General features: G+C 39.2%; 1 protein-coding gene across 1 annotated transcript in view; it reads right to left on the reverse strand.

The window, feature by feature from the left end:
- Positions 1-23,020, reverse strand: part of acsl3a (acyl-CoA synthetase long chain family member 3a) — a 118,481-nt gene that overhangs the window by 55,618 nt on the left and 39,843 nt on the right. Inside the window, exon 3 of the mRNA XM_060834860.1 lies at positions 4,820-4,997. Within this exon, the coding sequence (XP_060690843.1) occupies positions 4,820-4,997 (178 nt within the window). The remainder of the gene's footprint in view (positions 1-4,819; positions 4,998-23,020) is intronic.

Below are 23,020 nucleotides of genomic sequence, written 5' to 3' on the forward strand. Positions count from 1 at the left end.
CCTTCATATTAAATGCAATCGTACTCCTTTAGTTTTAAGATTCTTAAATCAATCTTGCCTTATTTAACCTTTATGACAAATTTATTGTTTGTTCTATCACACATTGTTCCATAACACTGCAGAAAGCATTCGACAAACATCTTTCACATCATTGCTACAAATTTGATTTGTCTGATCTACAAGATGATTAAACACCTTCAAGATTATCAAATTGTCTTTGTTACAAAATTAAATTCAGGTCTTCCTTAATGCCCTGCCCAATGACAAAACTACTGATAGGGAATCTATATACTTTAGGCAGAATTTTATGACATCTGACATTCCGAATCTTCAACTATACTGATGGAGGTTCATAGCTCCTTGAAGGTTTAGTCACAGGTTGGCAGGGTAGCTAAAAAAATGTTTGTTACACTTGCCGGTATTGGTCAGTGCACTAAATTTAGGAATTGAGATGTCATGTTGTGGCAGTACAGGACATTAGCTAGGCCACTTTTTGGAAAACCTTCCTTTCTACAGGAAAGATGTTATTAAATTTGAAAAAGGATGTAGAAATGACGTATATGGACATTACCAAGGCTGGAGAATTTGATCTACAGGGAGAAGCGGAATAGGCTGGGGCTGTTTTCCTTGGACCAGTAGAGAGGTGACTTCAGAGTGTCACCTTATAAAATCATCAGGGGCATGGATAGAGTGAATACCCATGGTCTTTTTCACAGGGTGGCAGTCCAAAACTAGAGGCATAGGTTTAAGGTGAGAGGGGAAAGATTTAAAGGGGAAATAAGGGACAACTTTTCCCACACAGAGAGAGTGGTACGTGCATGAAATAAGCTGCCAGAGGAAGTGGCGGAGGCTGGTCCAATTACAACATTTAAAAGGCATCTAGATGGGTATGAATAGGAAGGGTTTAGAGGGACATGGGCCAAATGATGGCAAATGGGACAAGATTAGTTTAGGATATCTAGTTGGCATGAATGAGTTGGAATGAAAGGTCGGTTTCCATGCTAGACAACACTATGAATCTGACTCTAAAAAAGGTAAGAGGGAGGCCGGAGTGGACTTTGGACTGCTGGAAAATGAGATTGGAGTAGTCGTAACGGGGAAAAAAAGAAATAGCAGACAAACTGAATAGAGAGTTTGCATTAGTTTCCACGGTGGGAGACACTAATAGCATTCCAGAATGCCATCAGAGTCAGGGGCGGAGGTGAGGTCGTGGCCATCACAAAAGAGGTGCTATGAAGCTGAAGCATCGAAGGATAGTTAAATCAGCAGACTGGCTAGACTGCACTCCAGAGGGCTGAAGGAGATAGCTGAGGAGATTGTGCAGACGTTGGTGGTAATCTTTCAGGAATCAATGGAGTAAGGGAGGGCCCGAGAGGACTGCAAAATAGCTAATGTAACACACCTGTTTAAGGGAGGGAGGGAGGCAGAAAACAAGAAATTATAGGCTGATTATTCTGCCCTTGGTTGTTGGTAAGATTTTAGAGCCCATTATTAAAGATGATATTGCGGAGTACTTGGAAGTGCATGGTAAAATAGGGGAGTCAGCATGGCTTCATCAGGAGGAGGTCATGCCTGACAAATCTGTTCAAACTTTGGAGGTAGCAAGCAAATTAGTCAAAGAAGAGCCAGTGGATCTGATCGTTTTGGATTGTTCAAACACAGGAAGCTGCCAAATAAGAGCAGAGTCCAGAGTGTTAGGGGTATGTACTGGCATGGATAGAGGACTGGCTGTCTGACAGAAGGCAGAGCAGGAATAAAAGGGGTCTTTTTTCAGGATGGCAACTAGTGACTAGTAGAGTTCTTCAGGGATCAGTTTGGGACCACAAGTATTCACATTATACATTAACAATCTGGACCAAGCAATTGAAGGCATTGTTGCCACATTTGCAGATGAACTCATTGCTGCAGAGGGCTATGGAGGGCAAGTCACAGTGTATTTTTTTTTACACAGATGGATAAGAGTTTTGACTGTTAAGAAGATCAAGTGCTACAGGGAGAAGACAGGAAAATAGGGTTGAGAAACATCAGCCATGGTTGAATGATAGAGCAGACTCCATGGGTTGAACGGCCTAATTCTGCTCCTATATCTTATGGTCAAACAGAGATGACATCTCAGCTGTAAACTAAACTGCTGTGCTCTTCCAGCACCACAAATCCAGAATCTGGTTTCCAGCATCTGCAGTCATTGTTTTTACCTAATTATGAAGAGTGACAGTCGAAACTCTAATTTACTTATATCTCAAGACTGACCAGGAATCTCTCCTGCTCTTACCTCTATTTGTATATATTGGAAAGATTTAAGTTGATGAATGTACCTGGTTCAGCAGTCAAGTCCTGGACTGGAGCTTGACTGGAGGTGTGGATCATCGGTGAGAATGGTATCCACTCTGACACAAGATTCTCTAACATATCCATCTAACCTCATTTGATATTTCCTTCGTTACTTCATTTAATTAGAAACAACTAAACAAGTTAAATGACGTAGCTTGGGAATATAGATGTATCAGTTCCTGGGGATACAAGTAAAATAAAAAACAGCACTCTAGTTTACAAAGCACTCAAAATTTCTTGATTTCTCTGTGTACCAGCAAGCACAATCTACTGGCTTAGTGAGCTAGGACTCTCATCCTAGGAGAAGTACCAAGACAGCTTCCATTTTCAGTTTATGGACACTTAGCTGAAACTGTCCAGAGAGACAGTTAACTAGCTAGTTTACAGTTTCTTCTGGAATATTAAAGTTCAAAATCAAATTCAAAATATTAATATAAATTGTAGCTTAAATGAACATATAGTACGAAGCTTCCACTTGCACAAAATATTAAAATTTAACACTTAGTTCCCTAAACACATTTTTGTTACCGCATACCATAATTATATACAGAGTTTATACTGCACATTTAAGTCTAGTATCAAAAGCTCTCACAAGTAGCAGCTGCTTAATACTCAGCACATCATCTGCAAATATTCAAGTTCACAGAATAGAAATAAGGTTTCTATGATGCACGTTTCCAATATTTAAAAGTAGGAATCATAGGAATGTACAACACGGAAACAGACACATCGACCCATATCTCTCTCAACACTTCTTTTTCACATACCTATCCAGACGCCTTTTAAACGCTGTAATTGTCCCAACTTCCACCACTTCCTCTGGCAGCTCATTCCATACACGCACCACTCTGAATTCATTATTAATTCTTCATTGACACATTTAATGTTAAAAATCACACAACACTAGGTTGTTCTCCAACAGGTTTATTTGAAAGCACAAGCTTTCGAGAACTGCTCCTTTGCCACTAGCTACCTGATGAAAGAGCAGCACTCCAAAAGCTTGTACTTTCAAATACACCTGTTAGACTATAACCTGGTGTTATGTGATTTTTAACTTTGTCCACCCCAGTTCAATACTGGCAATTCCACATTCTAGCTACCACATATAAAATCACTTCTTGGTTGAAGTGCCATTCTGATGAAATCCCGCTTCCCATCCCCCACTTCAGTTGAAGCAAAATGCTCAGAAACACAGTGTAGTTTTACATGCTTCATCTTTATCCCAGGTCCTGGAGGGAGAGAGAATAATCACCCATGTGCACAGGGACATGAGTTCATGGTCACCTCTGGAACAGCAGTTTCTCAATAAATTATATAGTCATTTTACAGGGAAGAGCAACATACATATTAATTAGGTGACTGTTACAGTGAGCGAATATCAATAGTAAAGATTAAGCCATCTGCTTTTACATTAAGGTTTCACAATGAATACTTTTCACCTTGTTAAACTGACCTCACATACTGAATGCTATACCCCATCTTGTAAAATGGCTCTACATGAAGAATGCTTTTCCAACTTGTCTGCAGCACCCCATTGTTAATTGTAAATTGTTATCTGATCTGAGTCATGTTCAGGTGAACCTCTTGTTTCACAAAACTCAGAACTTAACTCTTTCCCTGCTTGCTTATACCCTATACATATTCTCAGAAATGCATTGCTACCACAAATAAAGCACTTACACATCACAAGTGTGATAACAGCACTACAAAAAAGGATACAATTAATTAGAAATGAAGTCAGCCCAAAGCAGACTTGATTCAGACAAACAGTGAAGTTATAGTACACATTAGATATTTAAAAATATCAAACACTGAAATGATTGAACTGTTCTTATTTAAAACTTCTAATAAAACTTCACTGAACAGTATTTTTCATTCACTTAACGTACATTTTTTTGTACATTCTCCACTCCAGAAAGCAGTAATTTATATCATGGTACAGTCGAAACGGTGCCAAAAGTCTCATTTACTGAAATTGGCATTTTGTCAAGTTGAAGCAGCACTTGGCCCAGATCCCTATATGTCAGAATAACCTTATTTTTACTTGATACCTTCACACTTCCACTTTCTACCCACAGGTTACTGGGCAACATTTAGTAGGGTTGAGTGTGGGGTGCTGGAAAAGTACAGCAGGTCAAGCTGTATCTGAGGAGGAGAATCGATGTTTTGGGCATAAGCCCTTCACCAGGAATTCTTCTACTCCTCGAATGTTGCCTGACCTGTTGCGCTTTTCCAGCAACACACTCTCTACTCTGATCTCCAGCATCTGCAGTCCTCAATCTTTGTTAATATTTAGCAGGAATCAGGGCTTAAAAGTGCATGACTTCCTAGTCTTCCATTTAATCTGCTACCTCAATCATTAACAAGGTATTCATTAAGGACAGTCAAAAATATCAGGATTCTTCAAATGATTAAATTGATAAAATATATATTGCTGATGCAAGTAAATTGGCATTTGGGTAGAGAGACATGAAAATGTTTTACTCACGAGGGAAGTTATACATGAAACAGGATTGGGCAGCTATCATCCATTCAGCTCTTGTTTCACAGAAGATGGCTATGTTGGCTTTTGGTCGTTGGCCCAACATAGCCAATCCACTACCAAAATGTGTAACACGACGATAGACCTCATCGTAGGTGAGCCACTTGTAATTTCCAAGTATTAACTGGTATGGGCAAGAAGGAAAAAAATAAATTAGTAGACCATTTAAAGCAGCATTGCTGCAAATAGATAAAAGGATTTACAGATAAATTTACAGCTACATACTATTTAAAGCACAGAAATAGGCCATTCAGCTCACATGGTCCGTACTACCATTAATATACCACAGAAGCCTCTTGTGGGCAAAATTCATCTAACCCATCAATATGTTCTTCCAGTTCTTTGCGCTTCCCTGAAATGCATATCATCATCTCACCTTACTCCTTGTAGTCGCAGGTTCCATATTCCAACTAATTCCTGGTTATACAAGTTGATCCCAAATTGCCTATTGATTTGTTAGTGACCATCTTACATCTCCTGCCACCCAAAATGTGGGGACCTCTCTACCTCTTCCTGATCATACACTTTTTAACCATGCTGTCCCCACATCCCAAATCTTCTCTTTTCCAAATAAAATCCCCAGATGGTTCATTTTTTTTTCCCTGTATCATGAAACCTCAATTCTGCTAATCGTTCTTGAAAATTTGTTTCGTACTTTCTGCTGTACATGGAGACAACTAATCTCAGTACTCCAAGTTTGATCTAACCAGGGTTTTAAACAGGTTAAATACAACTTTTCGGATATTCAGTGCTATTCCTTGAAATATGAACTGGTTTTTGTGATCTTAAGTGCAGTTCCATTTTTACTGGCTTCTGCATCAGCTCATTGCAGTCTTCTATATCTTCAACTCATTTAAGCATTTATTTTCTAAGGCACATGCAATTTTCTGATTCTTCCTATCAAACTTTATCGCCCAACACACAGCAATATTTTTGTGTTCTTCATTAATTACATGCCCATTCTGTGAAATTATTAGTGCCTTCCTGTATTCGGTCATTCCCTGCATTAAATTCAATCTCCAGTGCACACACAATTTAGTGCTATCTGCAAATTTTGAACATGTATTTCCAATTCCAATTCCAGAGTCCCTTTAGCTTTATTGTGTGTAGCTGAACAAAATGACCTTGAAGTGCAGGTTCAAACTTCCTTGAAAGTGGAGTTGCCAGTAGATACAATAGTGAGGGGGGCATTTGGTATGCTTGCCTTTATTGAGTATAGTAGTTTGGAGGTCATGTTGCAGCTGGACAGGGCATTGGTTCGCACACTTTTTGAATATTACATGCAATTCTGGTCTCCCTCCTACAAGATGGACATTGTGAAACTTGCGAGGGGTTCAGAAAAGATTTACAAGCATGTTGCAAAGGTTGGGGGTTGAGTTATAGGGAGAGGCTGAATAGACTGGGGCTGTTTTCTCTGGAGCGTCAGGTTTAGAAAATCATCAGTGGCATGGATAGGGTAAATAGAGAAGGTCTTTTCTCAAGGTAGGGGAGTCTGAAGTTAGAAATCATAAGTTTAAGGTGAGAGAGCAAATATTTAAAAGTGATCCAAGGGGCAACTTTTTTCATGCAATGGGTGGTGTATCTATGGAATGAGCTGTCAGAGGAAGTGGTGGAGGCTGGTACAATTACAACATTTAAAAGACATCTGAACGGGTTTATGAATAGAAAGGGTTTAAGAGGGATATGGATCAAATGCTGGCATACGAGACTAGATTAATTGAGGATATCTGGCCACCATGGATGAGTTGGGCAGAAGGGTCTGTTTCCATGTTCTACATTTCAATGACTCTGTTTAAATAGTCTACAACAATGGCCTCAATATCTATCCTTATTGAAACACTTATAACATTTTGGTTGTCTGAATAACTAATATTAACCTTGTCATGTTTTGTAACCAGATTGCCATACAGTCTGCTACTTGCTCCCTGACACCAGAATTGAATGAGCTGCATCCAAGGATACTGAGGGAAATAAATGTGAAAAATGCAGATATACTGGTCATCATTTTCTAATCTTTCTTAAATACTGGAAACGATTTGAAGGATCAGTGAATTGCAAGTTTAATAATCTTACTCAAAAAGAGTGTTGGAACAAACCAAGTAACTTTAGGCCAGTCATTTTAATTTTGATAGTGGAAAAACTTTAAAAAAAAAACAAGTGGGACAAAATTCATAGCCACTTGGACTAATGTTGATTAACTGAAGGAAAACCAGCATGTGATTTGTTTGAGAATTGTGCTCAATGATTGAGATTTTTCATCAAAGTAATACAGTAACTGATGTTAGGGCATTTGACTTCTAAAAGACATTTGAAAAAATTCAACATGACAGGCTTGTCAGCAAAGTTTAAGCCCATGAAATCAGAAGTTATACTCAGGAAGGAAACAAATTTGAATGAATGACAAAAAAAAAACACGTATGGAGAATAGCTGTTTCTCCCGGTTTGAGTGTATAATAGGATTTCTGGCCACTCTTTCTACATTAATGGCTTAGAGTTAGCTGTGCAGGGCACAAATTTTAAAATTTGCATGCGGTACAAAATGTGAAAATATTGTGAACAATGAGTAAAAGAAAAAAAATTCAAAAGAACATGGGCTAATAGAGGCAAAGAATATTATCACGGACTTAAGATAGACTGTGTCAGACTAACTTGATGTTTTTTTGCTAATAACAAGGACAATTGATTAAGATGGTGCAATCGATGTTCTCCATATGAATGTTAGCAAGGAATTTTTAGAGATGTAGAAAAGTGAGGGACCTTGAAGTGACATGTCCACAAAACACTGACAGTAACTGGACATTTCAATAATATGGTTAAGGTGACAATGGAAAGCTTTCCTTTATTGGCCAAGACACAGAATAAAAGAGCAAGGAGGTTAAGCTGGATCTTCTTAAGTAACTGCTTACACCTCAACTCAAGCGACATATTCAGTTCTGGTCACCTCATTACAGAAAAATTTAATTGCCTAGACAAGTTAGATTTACAAGAATGTTGCTAAGACTAAAAAAATTGCAGCTCACAAATAGAGTTGTTGGGAAGAATCTATTTCCCTTGTGTGGAAGCAGGGGCAAAGAGGCATTGACTTAAAGTGGTAGAAAGCTTAGAGGGAAACAGAGGGACGTTCTATTTTCTGCACACAGATGATGGTTGTAGTGTATGGAACTCATGAACTTGCACGGTAGCAGAGACAGAAACCCTCAATTCATTAGAAAAGTCTCCAGATAAGCAGCTGAAGCCCTGCAATCTCCTAGGTTATGGACCAGGTGATGGAAGATGGAATGAGGCTGTATAGCAGGTTTCTCAGCTGGTGCAGGAACAATGGGCACTGGCTTCCTGTGCTTTTTTTTTGGCATTTCAAACACCCTGAGTATTCAGTAAAGGAGGACACCACTGTGGAGTCAGAGTGGTGGGGTAACAATACACCAATTATTCCTGAGGGGAGTCAGTGTGCACATAATAAATGAATGGCCTTTTCCTGTGCTGAAATGATTCTATGATTCCCCCAGTAATGCTCAACGGCAGGAACTGGCCCAAAATTAGTGTGCTCACATCAAATGGAATATCAACACTGCCCTCCAGTGTTGAAAAAGTTTAAATATTTTACAACCAAAGAATTCCACTTCATATCTTTAAAAATGTACTGTCTGTTTCTTCAATCACTAATTATAAAAGTCAAGGCTCATTCTTCATACAGCAATATATGCAAACAAGGCTATTTTACCAGAAATGCAGAATGTTGTTTTCATGCGATAACATATATCAAGGTAGGCAAGCAGGAGACTGGGAGAACACAGCATCAGGAGGTGAAGAAGTCAACGTTTTGGGTGTTACCCTCCTTCAGGACTGGCAGTGGGTGAAAGGGAAGCTGCAGATAAAGGGAGTGGTGGTGGTGGAGGGGGGCAGGGTGCTGAGGTGGGGACAGTTGGAGGGTACAGCTGGTTGGTCAATGGGAGGGATGAATGCAGTAGGTGGCTGAGAGGAATGGAAGGGGGAGGGAAGGGCTGGGAAGGGAGTTAGGGGAAGGAAAGGGAGGTTATGAGAGATTGGAGAACTCAATCGTGAGTCCTCGGGGCTATAGGCTGCCCAAATAGATGCTATGCTGTTCTTCCAATTTGCAGTTTGCAAGGATGGCCACGTCAGAAAGGGAGTGGGAAGGGAAATCAAAATGGGCGGTGACTGGGAGGTCCGGTCAACCCCTGCTGGCCCAGTCAAGATGCTCAGCGAGATGATCTTTTAGTTTACGTTAGGTCTCCCCAATGTAGCAACGACAAGATCAGGAGCACCAGATACTGTAAACTAGGTTGCAGGAAAGGTAGGGGAACCTCTGTCTTACATGGAAAGACTGTTTGGGGCCATAGATGGAGGTGAGGGGGTGGCGTGGTGGCGGGAGCGTGAGAAGAGTGGTGCAAACCAGGGACTGTCGAAGGGATTGGCCCTTGAAGGCGGCAGAGGGGGATGGGGAGGGCAAGATGTTCTTGCTGGTGGGGTCTAGTTGGGGTTGGGAGAAGTGTTTAAGGATGATGTGGTGGATGAGGAGACTGGATGTGGTAAGTGAGGGCAAGGAGGACTCTATTCTATTGTGTTTGGGGTGTGTGGGGTTTAGAGCAGTAGAATGCGGAATAAAGGTGGGGCAGTGGAGGGGTGCCTGAATGACAGAGGGGGAAAAGCATGTTGTTTGAAATAGGTGAACATCTGGGATGTGTGCACATCTCCTTCCTGCTTCCATCTCTGGTAACAGTCTCCAGATCTGGGATGCTTGGGAGTGGAATGTCTCCTAATCTGAGCAGATGCAGCAGAGGCGGAGGAGTTGGGTGAATGGGATGGAGTTCTTGCAGGATTCTGGGTGGGAGGAGGTGTAGTACAGGTAGTTGAGTGTTTTTGGTTTTATAGTAAGCGTCCATCTGGAGATTGGCACTCCAATTTCAAATTAACCTCCCTTCCCATTTCCCGACTCCCTTCCCAGCCCTCCCCCTCCTCTCAGCCACCTACCCAATTCATCCCTCTCATCGACCAACCAGGTTGTACCCTCTACCTGTCTCCACCTCACCACCCTGCCCCCTCCCCAATCCCTTCATCTGCAGCTCCCTTTACACCCACCCAAAGTCCTGAAGAAGAGCTACACCCAAAACAGACTTTGCCACCTTCTGATGTTGCCTGGCTTGCTGCATTCTCCCAGCCTCATACATCAAGACAACCAAACAATTTCTAAGCTAAATTCTTTTTGCAAATTGTTATGGACTAAGCCAGACCACTCAAAACATTGAGCAGGCAGCTCAAACCATAACTTCGCAATTTGTTTCGCTAAGTGTACTGTGAAAATTACCCAGATTGAGTTTGCTAGGTTGACTACTAAGTTCACAAAATTATTCTGTTCTTTGTGTTTCATTCTATAAAGAACCCCTACAGAACTCAGCCAATCCAACTAGACTTAATTATGCTTTTCTAAATAGGCACAACAGTTCCAATAAGCAAACTCCCTTTAAAACCCAGTATAAATCAAACACATGCTTATAGGTAGACGTTGGGCAGAAAAGAGAGAGAATTTCCACATAGCTACCCATTGAACTCCTCACCGGTTCAAGACTGAACTAAACTGTTCAGCTTAGCTCGCGAGTGCTGACCACTCCACTTTCTTTATATAGGTCACTTCTAAAACATGACCACTTTGGCCTAAAGTCTCATCTGTTTACATATTAACAAAAGGCCTCTCAAAAACCTTTTCATCTCTAAAAAACCAGACTGATCGGAGCCCGACCCGTTTTATGACCCCTCTGAAAAAAATCAAGGGCATAGTATCCCTGACCCAAGGAACAGCTTTTAGGTAAAAAAAAAGGACTAACTTTGTGACAAGATGGTTTCCTATTCAGTTGTACATTAGTGACATTCTATAGAATTTCTTTCAATATCTTCAGAAATAGGTGTTGCAGCTTTAAGGTACATTATAAAGATAAAAACATATGCCAAGTGTTTACGTTCCTCAAGATTCAGAAACTCTTCTGAAGTAATTAACATATTTCAACTCTTAACACAAGATGATAAAGATTCAGGATACATAATACTTTATGCTGTTATATACACATTTTTGGTAGCATCACTTCAGGATAGCTTCGGTGGACATATTTTAAAAAGACGGACATACAGTACAATCTATATTATCCTCTGTGCATGGGAAATAGCTGACATAAATTGACAGTTAACACAGTTACATTTACTGATGGAATATAAACCCACATTTGTGGGATGAACATCTGAAGAATAAGGCATAAAATAATGGGCAGGTACTCATGAAGTAAAGAACAAGACACTTTTTACTTGGAAAACAAATTTAAAATAATATATTGGGCAGGCACTCGAAGGGCTATTCCGCAGCATCTTTTGCAATTTTCCATGAAGCCATAGATTGTATAGGAGATTTTGTTTAGTTCACAGTTTCCATAACTTCAGATAATAGTTAGCAGTGTTTATATTAAATCCTTTCCAAAAACCTCAAGCATAACGTGGTAATAATTTTCTCCAAATCCATCTTAATGTTACACTTTAAACTGATGATTTCCAAGCACACACATGCCATATTTAATGATGCATCTTTTATGCTAGAAACAAATTGAAAACTTTGAGATAGTCTTTGGAGGTTGATTAATTTACTCATGAAATTTCCAAAATAAATGGTGTAATGGATAACACCCTGGTCCAAAGACCGAATTCATAAGGTTACTTTGAGAGACAGAAAATGGTAAAAATGTTTATGTTCATCGGGATGAGTTCAATAATTGCCTAACAATAGACTTGGTATAAGGAGATAGTGACAAAGTGGTAATGCCATTGAGATGGTAATCTAGAACTCCAGACCTTTAGGGACATGGGTTTGAATTCCACCATGGCACAGAGTGAAGTTCAAATGTGATAAAAATCTGGTCAGAAAATGAAACCATGACAAATGTCATAAATAAACCAGCTGTTCCATTCAAGTTCTTTCAAAGAACAAAAGGAGTTATCCTTTTCTGCTTTTGCCCAAATATCACTCCACACCCATAGCAATATTACTGACTCTTACCTTTACTCTAGTCAATTAGAAATTCTGGCCTAGCCATCAATGTGCACATACCATGAGCAAAGATTTTTAAAAATCTTCAGGTTGCCTAATTTTTAAAAAATAGGTTTTTTCACTACAGGTGCAAAAGCATGAAGAAACAATATCTGAAAAAAGTGTGCCAGTGTCCATCCATTTTTCTGGTCATCGTAAATTACAGATAACAGTGCAATACATTGAAAATGACCAAGAACACAAACTTTCCAACCACAAGCTTTAATTTACACTAGCCTGCAGCATATGCACATGCAAGCTCTGTCATTCTGTCTTTACTCTGTTTAAAACCAACAGACAGGATTCACACCGTCAGGATTGAATTAAACAAACATTGGCAACACAAGCCAATTTAGTCTGAATTCTAAACTTTGATCAAGGGATAAGCTATGTTTAGAAATTTGGTTTAAAAAAGAATATTTTTCTGTAGTTTTATAGCAAGCCCATTTTGGTTCATAAGCACATTGAGTCTTTGAATGCCATGATAAAGTTTTAAAACACAAAAACCATCCATCACAAGGCATAAGATCCAGTCAAATCCATTTCCATATGAAATGTTTAAATGTTTTCTGTACTTTTACTAAGCACTGGGCCAGAGATAGGGAGACCCAGTGAACATTTCAACAAACATTTCAATGAAATACTGTCCAGTTCTAACCTAGCTTGCATTCAGAGTATAGCATCCTTCAATAGCTTTTTTGATTAATTCCTAGTAAGAAACTTTAACTTTTCTTATAGTGGATGAACCACTATTTTCTTTAAATGACAGATTCTAATTCTTCCCTTATCAATACTTTCATAGATGTCAGTTTTCCTCTTTAGTGTCAACAATTCTTTTGCACTCCTTGATAAAGTTATTTCACTTTATGAAACTTTCTAAGTGTGAAAATTTCAAACTCAAACTGCTTTAAGTACATTAATAAAAAAAAACTCTACCACAATTTTATAAACCCTTAAAGCAAGGCATGAACATGTAATCTCAGCCAACACTTCCAAGCAGTAAGGAGTAATTGCTACACTTTCAAAAACACTTTTTCTGGAGGAGGCATCACTAATGCTTTAGTCCATTCTGTTGGATTAAGTTGACACACAGGACTCCATGAAACCATTCAAAAGTTATAGATTCCTCAAAAGTCTCCGAGAGAGAAACTGGTCAGTCATCTCTTGCTACATTATTGTTTTGAGGAAATTGTTCTGTGAAGTGCAAAACAAAACAAAAATGGCTGTTATATTAGCCAAACAGCGACTGCACTTGAAAACAAACTAATTGGTTGTGAAGCACATCAGGATCTTCTAATCATGTAATTAATGGATCATGACCAGAGACTGATGACAGATATACTAAAAACAGCAAAAATTGAAGTTTGAGAATTAAGCATCTGCTGCGGTAGTTTAAGCTGATGATGAAGAATTGGTCTTACATCATTGGATTCGTCAACAGGCTTTACAAACACCTTGTTTCGCTTTCTATATGGAATCAAATTGATGACTTAAGGCCCATTCTCTGGTCAAACGGTGGTCAAATAAACAGAATTAAAACCAAGAAAGAGCAGTCTATCACCACAACTTTTAGAACTGTGCTACAGTTGGTTTAAAAAGAAAACAGAACTTTTCATACTGGGTATAAACCTGAAACTTACTGTTGTACGATGCATTAATCTGCGACACAGTACAATGCAAATTCAAATTATTATGCAAAATATTTCTATTAAGTGGACTGAGCATTGTATAGAATAAATTGTATGCCAGGAAAATTTGCAAAACACGCATTAATACTGAAACTAAGAAATATCAAAAATGTTATTGCTCAGAATATCATATGGTCAGAGGCGGTGATGTGCATATTACAGAGCAGGACTTGTACACTTAACGGTAAGGTCCGAGGGAGTGTTGCTGAAGAGAGAGACTTTGGAGTGCAGGTTTGCAATTCCTTGAAAGTAGAGCTGCAGGCAGATAAGATAGCGAAGGCAGCATTTGTTATGCTCTTTATTGGTCAGAGCATTGAGCACAGGAGTTGGGAGATCATGTTGCAGCTGTACAGGACATTGGTTAGGTGCAATTCTGGTCTCCTTCCTTTCAGAAGGATGTTGTGAAACCTGAAAGGTTTCAGAAAAGATTTACAAAGATATTGCCAGGGTTAGAGGATTTGAGCTATAAGGACAGGCTGAATAGACTGAGACTATTTTCCCTGGAGTGTCAGAGGCTGAGGGGTGATGTTATAGATGTTTATATAATCATCAAGGCCATGGATAGGATAAAAAGACATGGTCTTTTCCCTGGGGTGGGGGTGTCCAGAACTAGAGGGCACAGGTTCAAGGCGAGAGGGGAAAGATATAAAAAAAAAGGGACCTAAGGGCCAACATTTTCACAGAGTTGGTACATGTATGGAATGAACTCCCAGAGGAACTGGTGCAAACTGGCACAATTGCAACATTTTAAAAAGGGATCTGGATGGGTAGATGAATAGTGAAAGTTTAGAGGGATATGGGCCAAGTGCTGGCAAATGTGAGGTTTTGCGTTTTGGGGAAACAAATCAGAGCAGGACATCTGAGCAGCATGGATGAATTGGACTGAAGGGTCTGTTTCCATTCTGTATAGCAGAATTGCACCTAACCAATGTCTTGTACAGCTGCAACATGACCGCCCAACTCCTGTGCTCAATGCTCTGACCAATAAAGGAGAGCATAACAAATGCCGCCTTCGCTATCTTACCTGCCTGCAACTCTACTTTCAAGGAACTGCAAACCTGCAGTCCAAAGTCTGTCTCTTCAGCAACACTCCCTCGGACCTTACCATTAAGTGTACAAGTCCTGCTCTGATTTGCTTCCCCAAAATGCAACACCTCATATTTATCTAAATTAAACTCCATCTGCTACTCCTCAATCTATTGGCCCATCTGATCAAGATCCTATTGTAATTGGAGTTAACCTTCTTCACTGTCCATTACATCTCCAATTCTGGTGTCATCTGTTTCCATTCTGTATATCTCTATGACTCTATAAACACCGTCCCTTGACATTCAAAGGTGTTGCCATCACTGAATCCCTCACTAACATCCTTCTGGTTACCATTGACCAGAAACTCAACTGGACTCACCATAAAAATGCAATGGCTACAAGCACATATCGGAGGCTAGGAGTACTGCAGTGAGTAACTCACTGCCTGACTCTACAAAGCCTGTTCATCATCTACAAGGAACATGATGGAATACTTCCCACTCGCCTGGATGGGTGCAGCTCCATCAACCCTCACGGAGTTTGCAAGCATCCAGGACAAAACAGCCCGCTTGATAGGTAGATGAAGTGGATGTGGCGCCACTGAATCAGATAGGAGCAGGGTATACAAACTTACAAGATTCATTACAAAAATATTTCAAAAGTCTTTGGCACAGCACGTTCCACGCCCACAAACACTACCAGTAGAAAGACAAGGGCAGCCTGTGCATAGTTGTGAACTAGCAAGCCCTTCCATTCTAGCCACTCACCACACTGACTTGAAACAAGAATGAATATAGAACACAAATGTCAGCCATAAGCCCATTACAGTGTTTATGCACGTCTTCTCTCATCTAGCTACTTGACATAAACCTCTGCTCCCTTCAAAGTCATTCACTTGTGTAGCCTTCCCCTAAATACATTTATATTAGATAAAATGTTCCACATTCTCACAAATCTCTTTGTAAATATGATCTTTCTGAATTACCTATTGAGTTCTTGGTGACTAATATTGACAGACTCCAGTTTTGCTCTTTCCCACAAATGAAAATACTATCATGCTCTGCCTTCTCTAAAAATCTTTCATAGAGTTTTTTTTTGAAAACTTTCAGGCTGTCTCTTGAAAAGAGATAAAAGAAAAAAAAACAAGCCTATGTTGGTCGTGTTATCCCCAAAACTTTTTAAAAACACTGTCTCCTCTGTACCTTATTTTTAATGCAATAACCAGAACTTAATCCAGATATGTTGACCAAGGATTGAACTAATACAGAATAACTTGCCTTTCAATTCTATCCCTCTAGACATAACCTCTAACAAAAGGGTAAATAAGACTATGAAAAAGTAAACATGTATTTTCACTTTTAATGACTCATGCATTAGAACTTAGAGATCCCTTTGATCCACTACCAAGCTTTCATTCCCATTTTCTATGTAATATTACTTTGGCAAAAAAATTATTTCACAATTACATACATTAGCTCTATTTGGCCAATTACACACCCATCCTGAAAGTTAACAACTTAAAATTTGCTGCAGTCCTCCTCAGTATTGACAATCCTTCCTTTCCACCCTCCCCTCCATAAAAGAAGTTTGGCATCAGCTGTAAATTTAGAAACGTCATTTATGTCCCGCTTGAAAACTTAATACAACTTGTGACAGTAGTACCTGCTCTGATCCTGACAGAATAACCTCCAAGGCAGGAAGTTGATCAATTAGCTTTTACTTCCAACTCTCTGCCTTCTGACTTGAAGCCAGAAAAAATGTTTAATACTTGGTTAATTATGCAATTAAAACCATTGGATTCTATTGATTTTTTTTTTAAATCACTTCATTTCTACATTAATCTTGTCCAAATCCTTTTCACTCAAAAGGACAGAAAAAATTCTAGGAGATACTACCTAAAAAGAATTCGTATAACTATATATAAACTTAGTAATGGTGTGAAATATCAATGTACAATATCAGAAAATAGACAGAAGTTTATGTCGTCAGACCTTTGCATAACAAACTCCCAGTCAGTTGAGCAGTGGAGGAGAAAGGGAAAGAGGAGAAAGTGGAGGAAGAAAGCTAGCAGAAATCTGACGGCAAGCTATCTGATATCACAGCACATTGCAGATTAAAAGAAAAGTACATGTCGCAATAAAGGTCAATATCCCTTACTATTTATCAGGGAGAAGAAATAATTAACAAAAGATTAGGAATATGGTACTGGTTTCAAAATGTACAATTTCAACATTTATAGTTCAGTGAACATTGCAACAATGCCATTACTGTTCTAAATGCAATTACAAAGACTGCTTTATCCTAAGCTCAGCCAGCACTGCAGTGCAATGCGGGATTTGCTGTCTTTAACCCATAACTTAAAAATCAAATACAACTCTTAAGTGTAAATCTAAGCCTGGAGTATGGTCACATTTATCAGATTAGTTCTCAATTCTTGACTAAAACATTGTTCACATATTTGGAAACCTAGGAAGTTACATTACCCAAACGGGATTATTAAAATCATTCAATTTGTTTTAAACTAGGTTGTTCCAAGTCCAGTGGAAATTAAGTAGAAAATGACTGATCCAAGACACAGCATGTTATGTAATTCGCATTATAGGAAAGTGAGAGCTTCAAATTATTGCAATACTCAATTTTAAAACAAACTTAAATAATGTAAATCTTGTAAATTTTACTGCACTATACTAAGGGTGATAGAACGGGCAGGCAGGTACATTGCTGTTAGTTACCTTTAAATAAAGCCCCTCAATCTTCCATTAGATACTGTTCTGGGTCCTCTACTTTTTGTTATTTACATAAATGATTTGGATGCGAGCATAAGAGGTACAGTTAGTAAGTTTGCAGATGACACCAAAATTGGAGGTGTAGTGGACAGCAAAGAGGGTTATCTCAGATTACAACAGGATCTTGACCAGATGGGCCAATGGGCTGAGAAGTGGCAGATGAAGTTTAATTCAGATAAATGCAAGGTGCTGCATTTTGGGAAAGCAAGTCTTAGCAGGACTTATACACTTAATGGTAAGGTCCTAAGGAGTGTTGCTGAACAAAGAGACCTTGGAGTGCAGGTTCATAGATTTGAAAGTGGAATCACAGGTAGATAGGATAGTGAAGGCGTTTGGTATGCGTTCTTTTATTGGTCAGAGTATTGAGTACAGGTGTTGGGAGATCATGTTGCAACTGTACAGGACATTGGTTAGGCCACTGTTGGAATATTGCGTGCAATTCTGGTCTCCTTCCTATCAGAAAGATGTTGCGAAACATGAAAGGGTTGCAGAAAAGATTTACAAGGATGTTGCCAGGGTTGGAGGATTTGAGCTGTAGGGAGAGGCTGAACAGGCTGGGGCTGTTTTCCCTGGAGCGTCGGAGGCTGAGGGGTGACCTTATAGAGGTTTACAAAATTATGAGGGGCATGGATAGGGTAAATAGGCAAAGTCTTTTCCCTGGGGTCGGGGAGTCCAGAACTAGAGGGCATAGGTTTAGGCTGAGAGTGGAAATTTATAAAAGAGACCTAAAGGGCAACTTTTTCACACAGAGGGTGGGACGGGTATGGAATGAGCTGCCAGAGGAAGTGGTGGAGGCTGGTACAATTGCAACATTTAAGCAGCATTTGGATGGGTATATGAACAGGAAGGATTTGGAGGGATATGGGCCAGGGGCTGGCAGGTGGGACTAGATTGGGTTGGGATATCTGGTTGGCATGGACAGATTGGAGCAAAGGGTCTGTCTCCATGCTGTACATCTCTATGACTCTAAAAATTTAAGGTAAACAAGAAAAAAAATCTATGAAATTCAGGGACAGAAAGGAGAAATGATCTACTTTGTTTTTCTCCCACACAGATATTCAGCCTTGCCTTACCTTATCAAACGCCTCCTTCATTACGATGTGAGACTCTCTCAAAACAGCGAAACTTGAACACAATTCCTGTATATCCAGTCATTTAGAGTAGGAATGCAAAGCATCAACCAGTGTATGTTTTAAATTTTATTACACGGATGAGGACACTTGCTTTCCTATTCTGTAATTCACTCTGCAGTGAGTGGTGATACAAATCAATGGAGCTCACTACTCACCTTGGTAGAAAGGGTTCTTTAGTGATCCAGCAAACATTGTGGCATGCTTTTCCCCTTTTTTCAACAACAGTTTAAATCTGGCACCAAGTCAAAGGCATAGCATGATACACAGCAGCAGTAAGTGAGCAGGTAGCCAGCCAATTACACTGAGGTATTCAAACACAGCTAAATCAAGAAATTAAAAGCATTTGATATTCTTCACTTTTAATTGTAATTCTCAGGAGGCAAAGTATGTATGATTGGATTTCGATAAACAGCAAAATAAACATCTTTAGTATGAAATTTAATATTCTACAAATATAAAATGAGCTTTTCAAAACTAGTGCATGTACCTATCAGTAATTATGAAGTTAACATATCATTTCAATAAGATGCATCCCTGCCACCCTCTTTCTTCCCCCAAGCCCCCCACCCCTCAAAAAAGATAAGTGGCTACAGCTATAATATGCAGTGTAATCAGGGAAACTTCTCAAATTCATGATATTTCCTGAGTGCAGTGGATAGAAGGTGGAAGCACATTCCAAAAGCACATTCTGTCAAAAGACAAAATCACTGGCAATGGGTTTTCACAGTATTCTCAATAACTGTGGAAGCAGATATCAGTTACACTGGAGTAATGGCTGTGAACTACTGATAGCTTTGCTGTTGTTATTCTAGTGAATACTCATCAATCAGCTAAAGGAACAAAAAACGTGTAGTTTGTTTGGCTATAATGTGCATTTTGTTGAAATAAATTCGATGTAACACAATTGATAAATCGGGGACATGGTTTCTAAAGCGCAAACATTTAAATGTGTGTTGGCTGTAACTTTGCTAACACTAAGCACTATTTCTTTATCATGCAGGATTGCACAAGATCACAATCATCGTGTTATAGAAGAACCACCAATATTTGGGATAGCTTTCACACGGGTTATTAGTAAAGACATAACAGAAGTGTTCAAATCTACGCAATTACAATTAGCTCTACTAAAAAGACCAATACTTAGATTTTACAGGTCACTCATGCCTCAACAGTTTAACCCACCAGTGAAGCTGATGCAGTATGACTTTTTGCCTTTAGACAGCCAGACAGAAATGAAAATAACTTTAAAAATTAGTGAATCAACAATAAATATTGTACTTATTGACCAAAGGTTTTCATTTATGTTCCCTACAAAGTTTGTGAGAAAATTTGTAGCTCGGGTGCTCGTTGTTGTGGTTCTGTTCGCCGAGCAGGAATTTGTGTTGCAGACGTTTCGTCTCCTGTCTCAGTGACATTCTCAGTGCTTGGGAGCCTCCTGTGAAGCACTTGTGTGAGGTTTCCTCCAGCACGCAGATGACAAGCAACATGAGTTCTACTGGGACAACACTAAGTCCAGCACCACTGATCCAGAATTTTACCTTTTACTCCTATTACAGGACAAGCCAAACAGAGAACAGCCAGGGAATTCCTAGACACATGGCACTCATCCACAGTATTCTATTAACAAACATATCGACCTGGACCCAATACACCGGCTACAGCAGCGAACAGCTGAAATTGACAACCGGAAGTGGCAGAGACAAACCACTATAAATGCTGGAGGAAACATCACAGATGCGTTTCACAGGAGGCTCCCAAGCACTGAGGATGTCACCTAGACAGGGGACGAAACATCTGCAACACGAATTCCCAGCTTGGCGAACAGAACCACAACATGTTCCATACGTTCAATATTGGTTGATCTTCACTAAACTACTATGTGGAAAACTGATAAAGCAAGCCTGATCCTATTATTAATAGATACTTGATCCCATAAGGCAACAGTGACCAAAGAACTATGTTGTCTATAGTCTTAACTAATTCCTGAGGGAAACTGCTCTGATGTAAACCTCAATTTCAGGGAGCACAGAATCAGGACTAAACATCTGATTAAATTAAGCAAATAAATCATGGAACACACATCATCCTATACTTGCACCTACACTGTGCTCAGTGTAGCTGAAATCACCACTTAACCTAATTTACAATACACCTAGAATATTCTAATATTTGGGGTGGAACTTACTTTCTCTGTTACTATGAGCTTGTCATCTTCCTGCGCTGTCTCATCTGAAGAATTCTATAATATGAAGGGTCAGAAAACAATGGTAAAAAGAAAGAAGTACCTGTCCTGTAGGACAGGAAGTTTTTCTTTAATAAATCTTATCTAATTTTTAAATAACTAACACATCTATAATTTTTATACATCCACTTGAACTCACAACACTAAACTTGATTAATGGAACAGATGTTATCTCACTGGAACATGGCAAACTTTACTACATTGAAAAAAAACATCACAAACTAGAACTATATCTCTGTCTCAAGACCACTCCAATAAAATACCCATATTCAGGTACTTAGGAGCAAACTACCATTGTATGGAAATGCATTTGGGGAAACAAAATTGAGAAACATTTTGCCAAATTTGTATGAGTCTTTGAAGATAACTTTGCATAATATATATTCTTGGCTGCTGTTTCTTTGGGAGATAGTTTTAAATTATCTTTCAGTTAAGACTCTGTCCAGACTAATTTCATAAGATCAAATATTGATTGTGAGTGGTTTAAAAATGTTAAACTGCTTCGGGTTTATCATATTTTGGAGCATCAGTAGAATCAGATAATTGCTACAACGGGCTTTTGTGAACTCAACTCATTCTGCATGCAGAAGGTTAGAGGCATTATGAAGGTTGGAGACATTAAGAATTGCATCAACCACTTTTCTGCACTTGGTGGTCAATGAGTACAATGCAGTCTAAAATAAGTCAGTCAGCTGTTACCTTTATGCAGAGAGATCCTCTTTTCTGCAGTAAACTGAAGACAGAAATTTATAGCAAAACAAAAGGTAGTATACCTCAAAAGACTTCTTCTGTTATATTTTGTCAGTAACAGTTTTTTTTAAGATTATCAGTTTGGCCAAAACTATTTATTGAATGATTCCATTTATCTGGAATGATTGGATTGTTTTTAGGAAATAGTCAGCAATAGTTAGGGTTAATCATTTGAATAAAAATGCAAGTGAAAGGAGGATTTATTTGGTACAGTGATGAATTCAGCTTGTGCATCAACTTTTACTTACAAAAGTAATTGGTTAGAATTTATCAAATTCATCTAATGTGTACAATACTAAACTTTGCTGTGATATAAAATCATATAGACATGGAAAGACAACCAAATACAGTGAAAAGTAGATATCTGCTGAATCGTTACTTAATGTACTTGTTAGAGATGACAATTTGATGCTTTTTTTTTGCAGTCACACAACACAGAGCTGTGAGAGAAGTTGCAGCAGTGGGCACATGATAAATATCATTCAAGACCATAATTGTCACTTTACTCAGCGAGAAACAATCAACCACATTGCTGCTAGACGTGAGTCACATTTCCATTAATCTGCAGCTGTACTTATTACAATATGGGATGCTGTTAATTTTCTAGTGACCCGGAAACCTAAGCTTACTCTACCTACAATAGTTGAAGGCAGCAGCTTACCATCACCCTCCCATGGCAAATGAGGGACGAGCAATAAACACTGGCTCAGCCAGCAATGCTAATGTCCCATAGGTGAATGAAGAAAAAAAAAATCAGCTCAGAGTGCCATGGAGTTGTACAGCATGAAAACAGATCTTTCAGTCCAACTTGTTCATGCTGACCAGATATCCTTTTTGCCAACGTTTTGTCCACATTTCTCTAAACCCTTCCTATTCATGGACACTTCCAGATGCCTTTTAAATGTTGCAATTGGACCAGCCTCCACCACTTCCTCTGGCAGCTCATTCCATACATGCACCATCTGCTGCATGTAATTGTTGCACTTTAGGTCCCTTTTAAATCTTTCCCTTCTCACCTTAAACCTCTAGTTTTGGACTCCCATACCCTTACCCATGCCCCTCATGATCTTATAAACCTCTATAAAAAAGGTCACCCTCAGCCTGCAACATTCCAGGGAAAACAGCCTCAGTCTATTCAGTTGCTCCCCAGACCCTCCAACCCTGACAACATCCTGTATGTTTTTTTCCAGAATCCTTTCAAGTTTCACAGCATCCTTCCTATAGCAGGGAGACCATTTTGAACACTGCATTCCAAAAGTGGCCCAACCAATGTCCTGTACAACTGTAACACGACCTCAACTCCTATACAGAAGAACTCCTATACTCCTGATGAAGGGCTTATGCTCGAAACGTCGAATTCTCTATTCCTGAGATGCTGCCTGGCCTGCTGTGCTTTGACCAGCAACACATTTGCAGCTGTGATCTCCAGCATCTG

The sequence above is a fragment of the Hemiscyllium ocellatum genome, chromosome 13 (assembly GCF_020745735.1).
Source record: "Hemiscyllium ocellatum isolate sHemOce1 chromosome 13, sHemOce1.pat.X.cur, whole genome shotgun sequence".
NCBI classification, from domain to species: Eukaryota; Metazoa; Chordata; class Chondrichthyes; order Orectolobiformes; family Hemiscylliidae; genus Hemiscyllium; species Hemiscyllium ocellatum.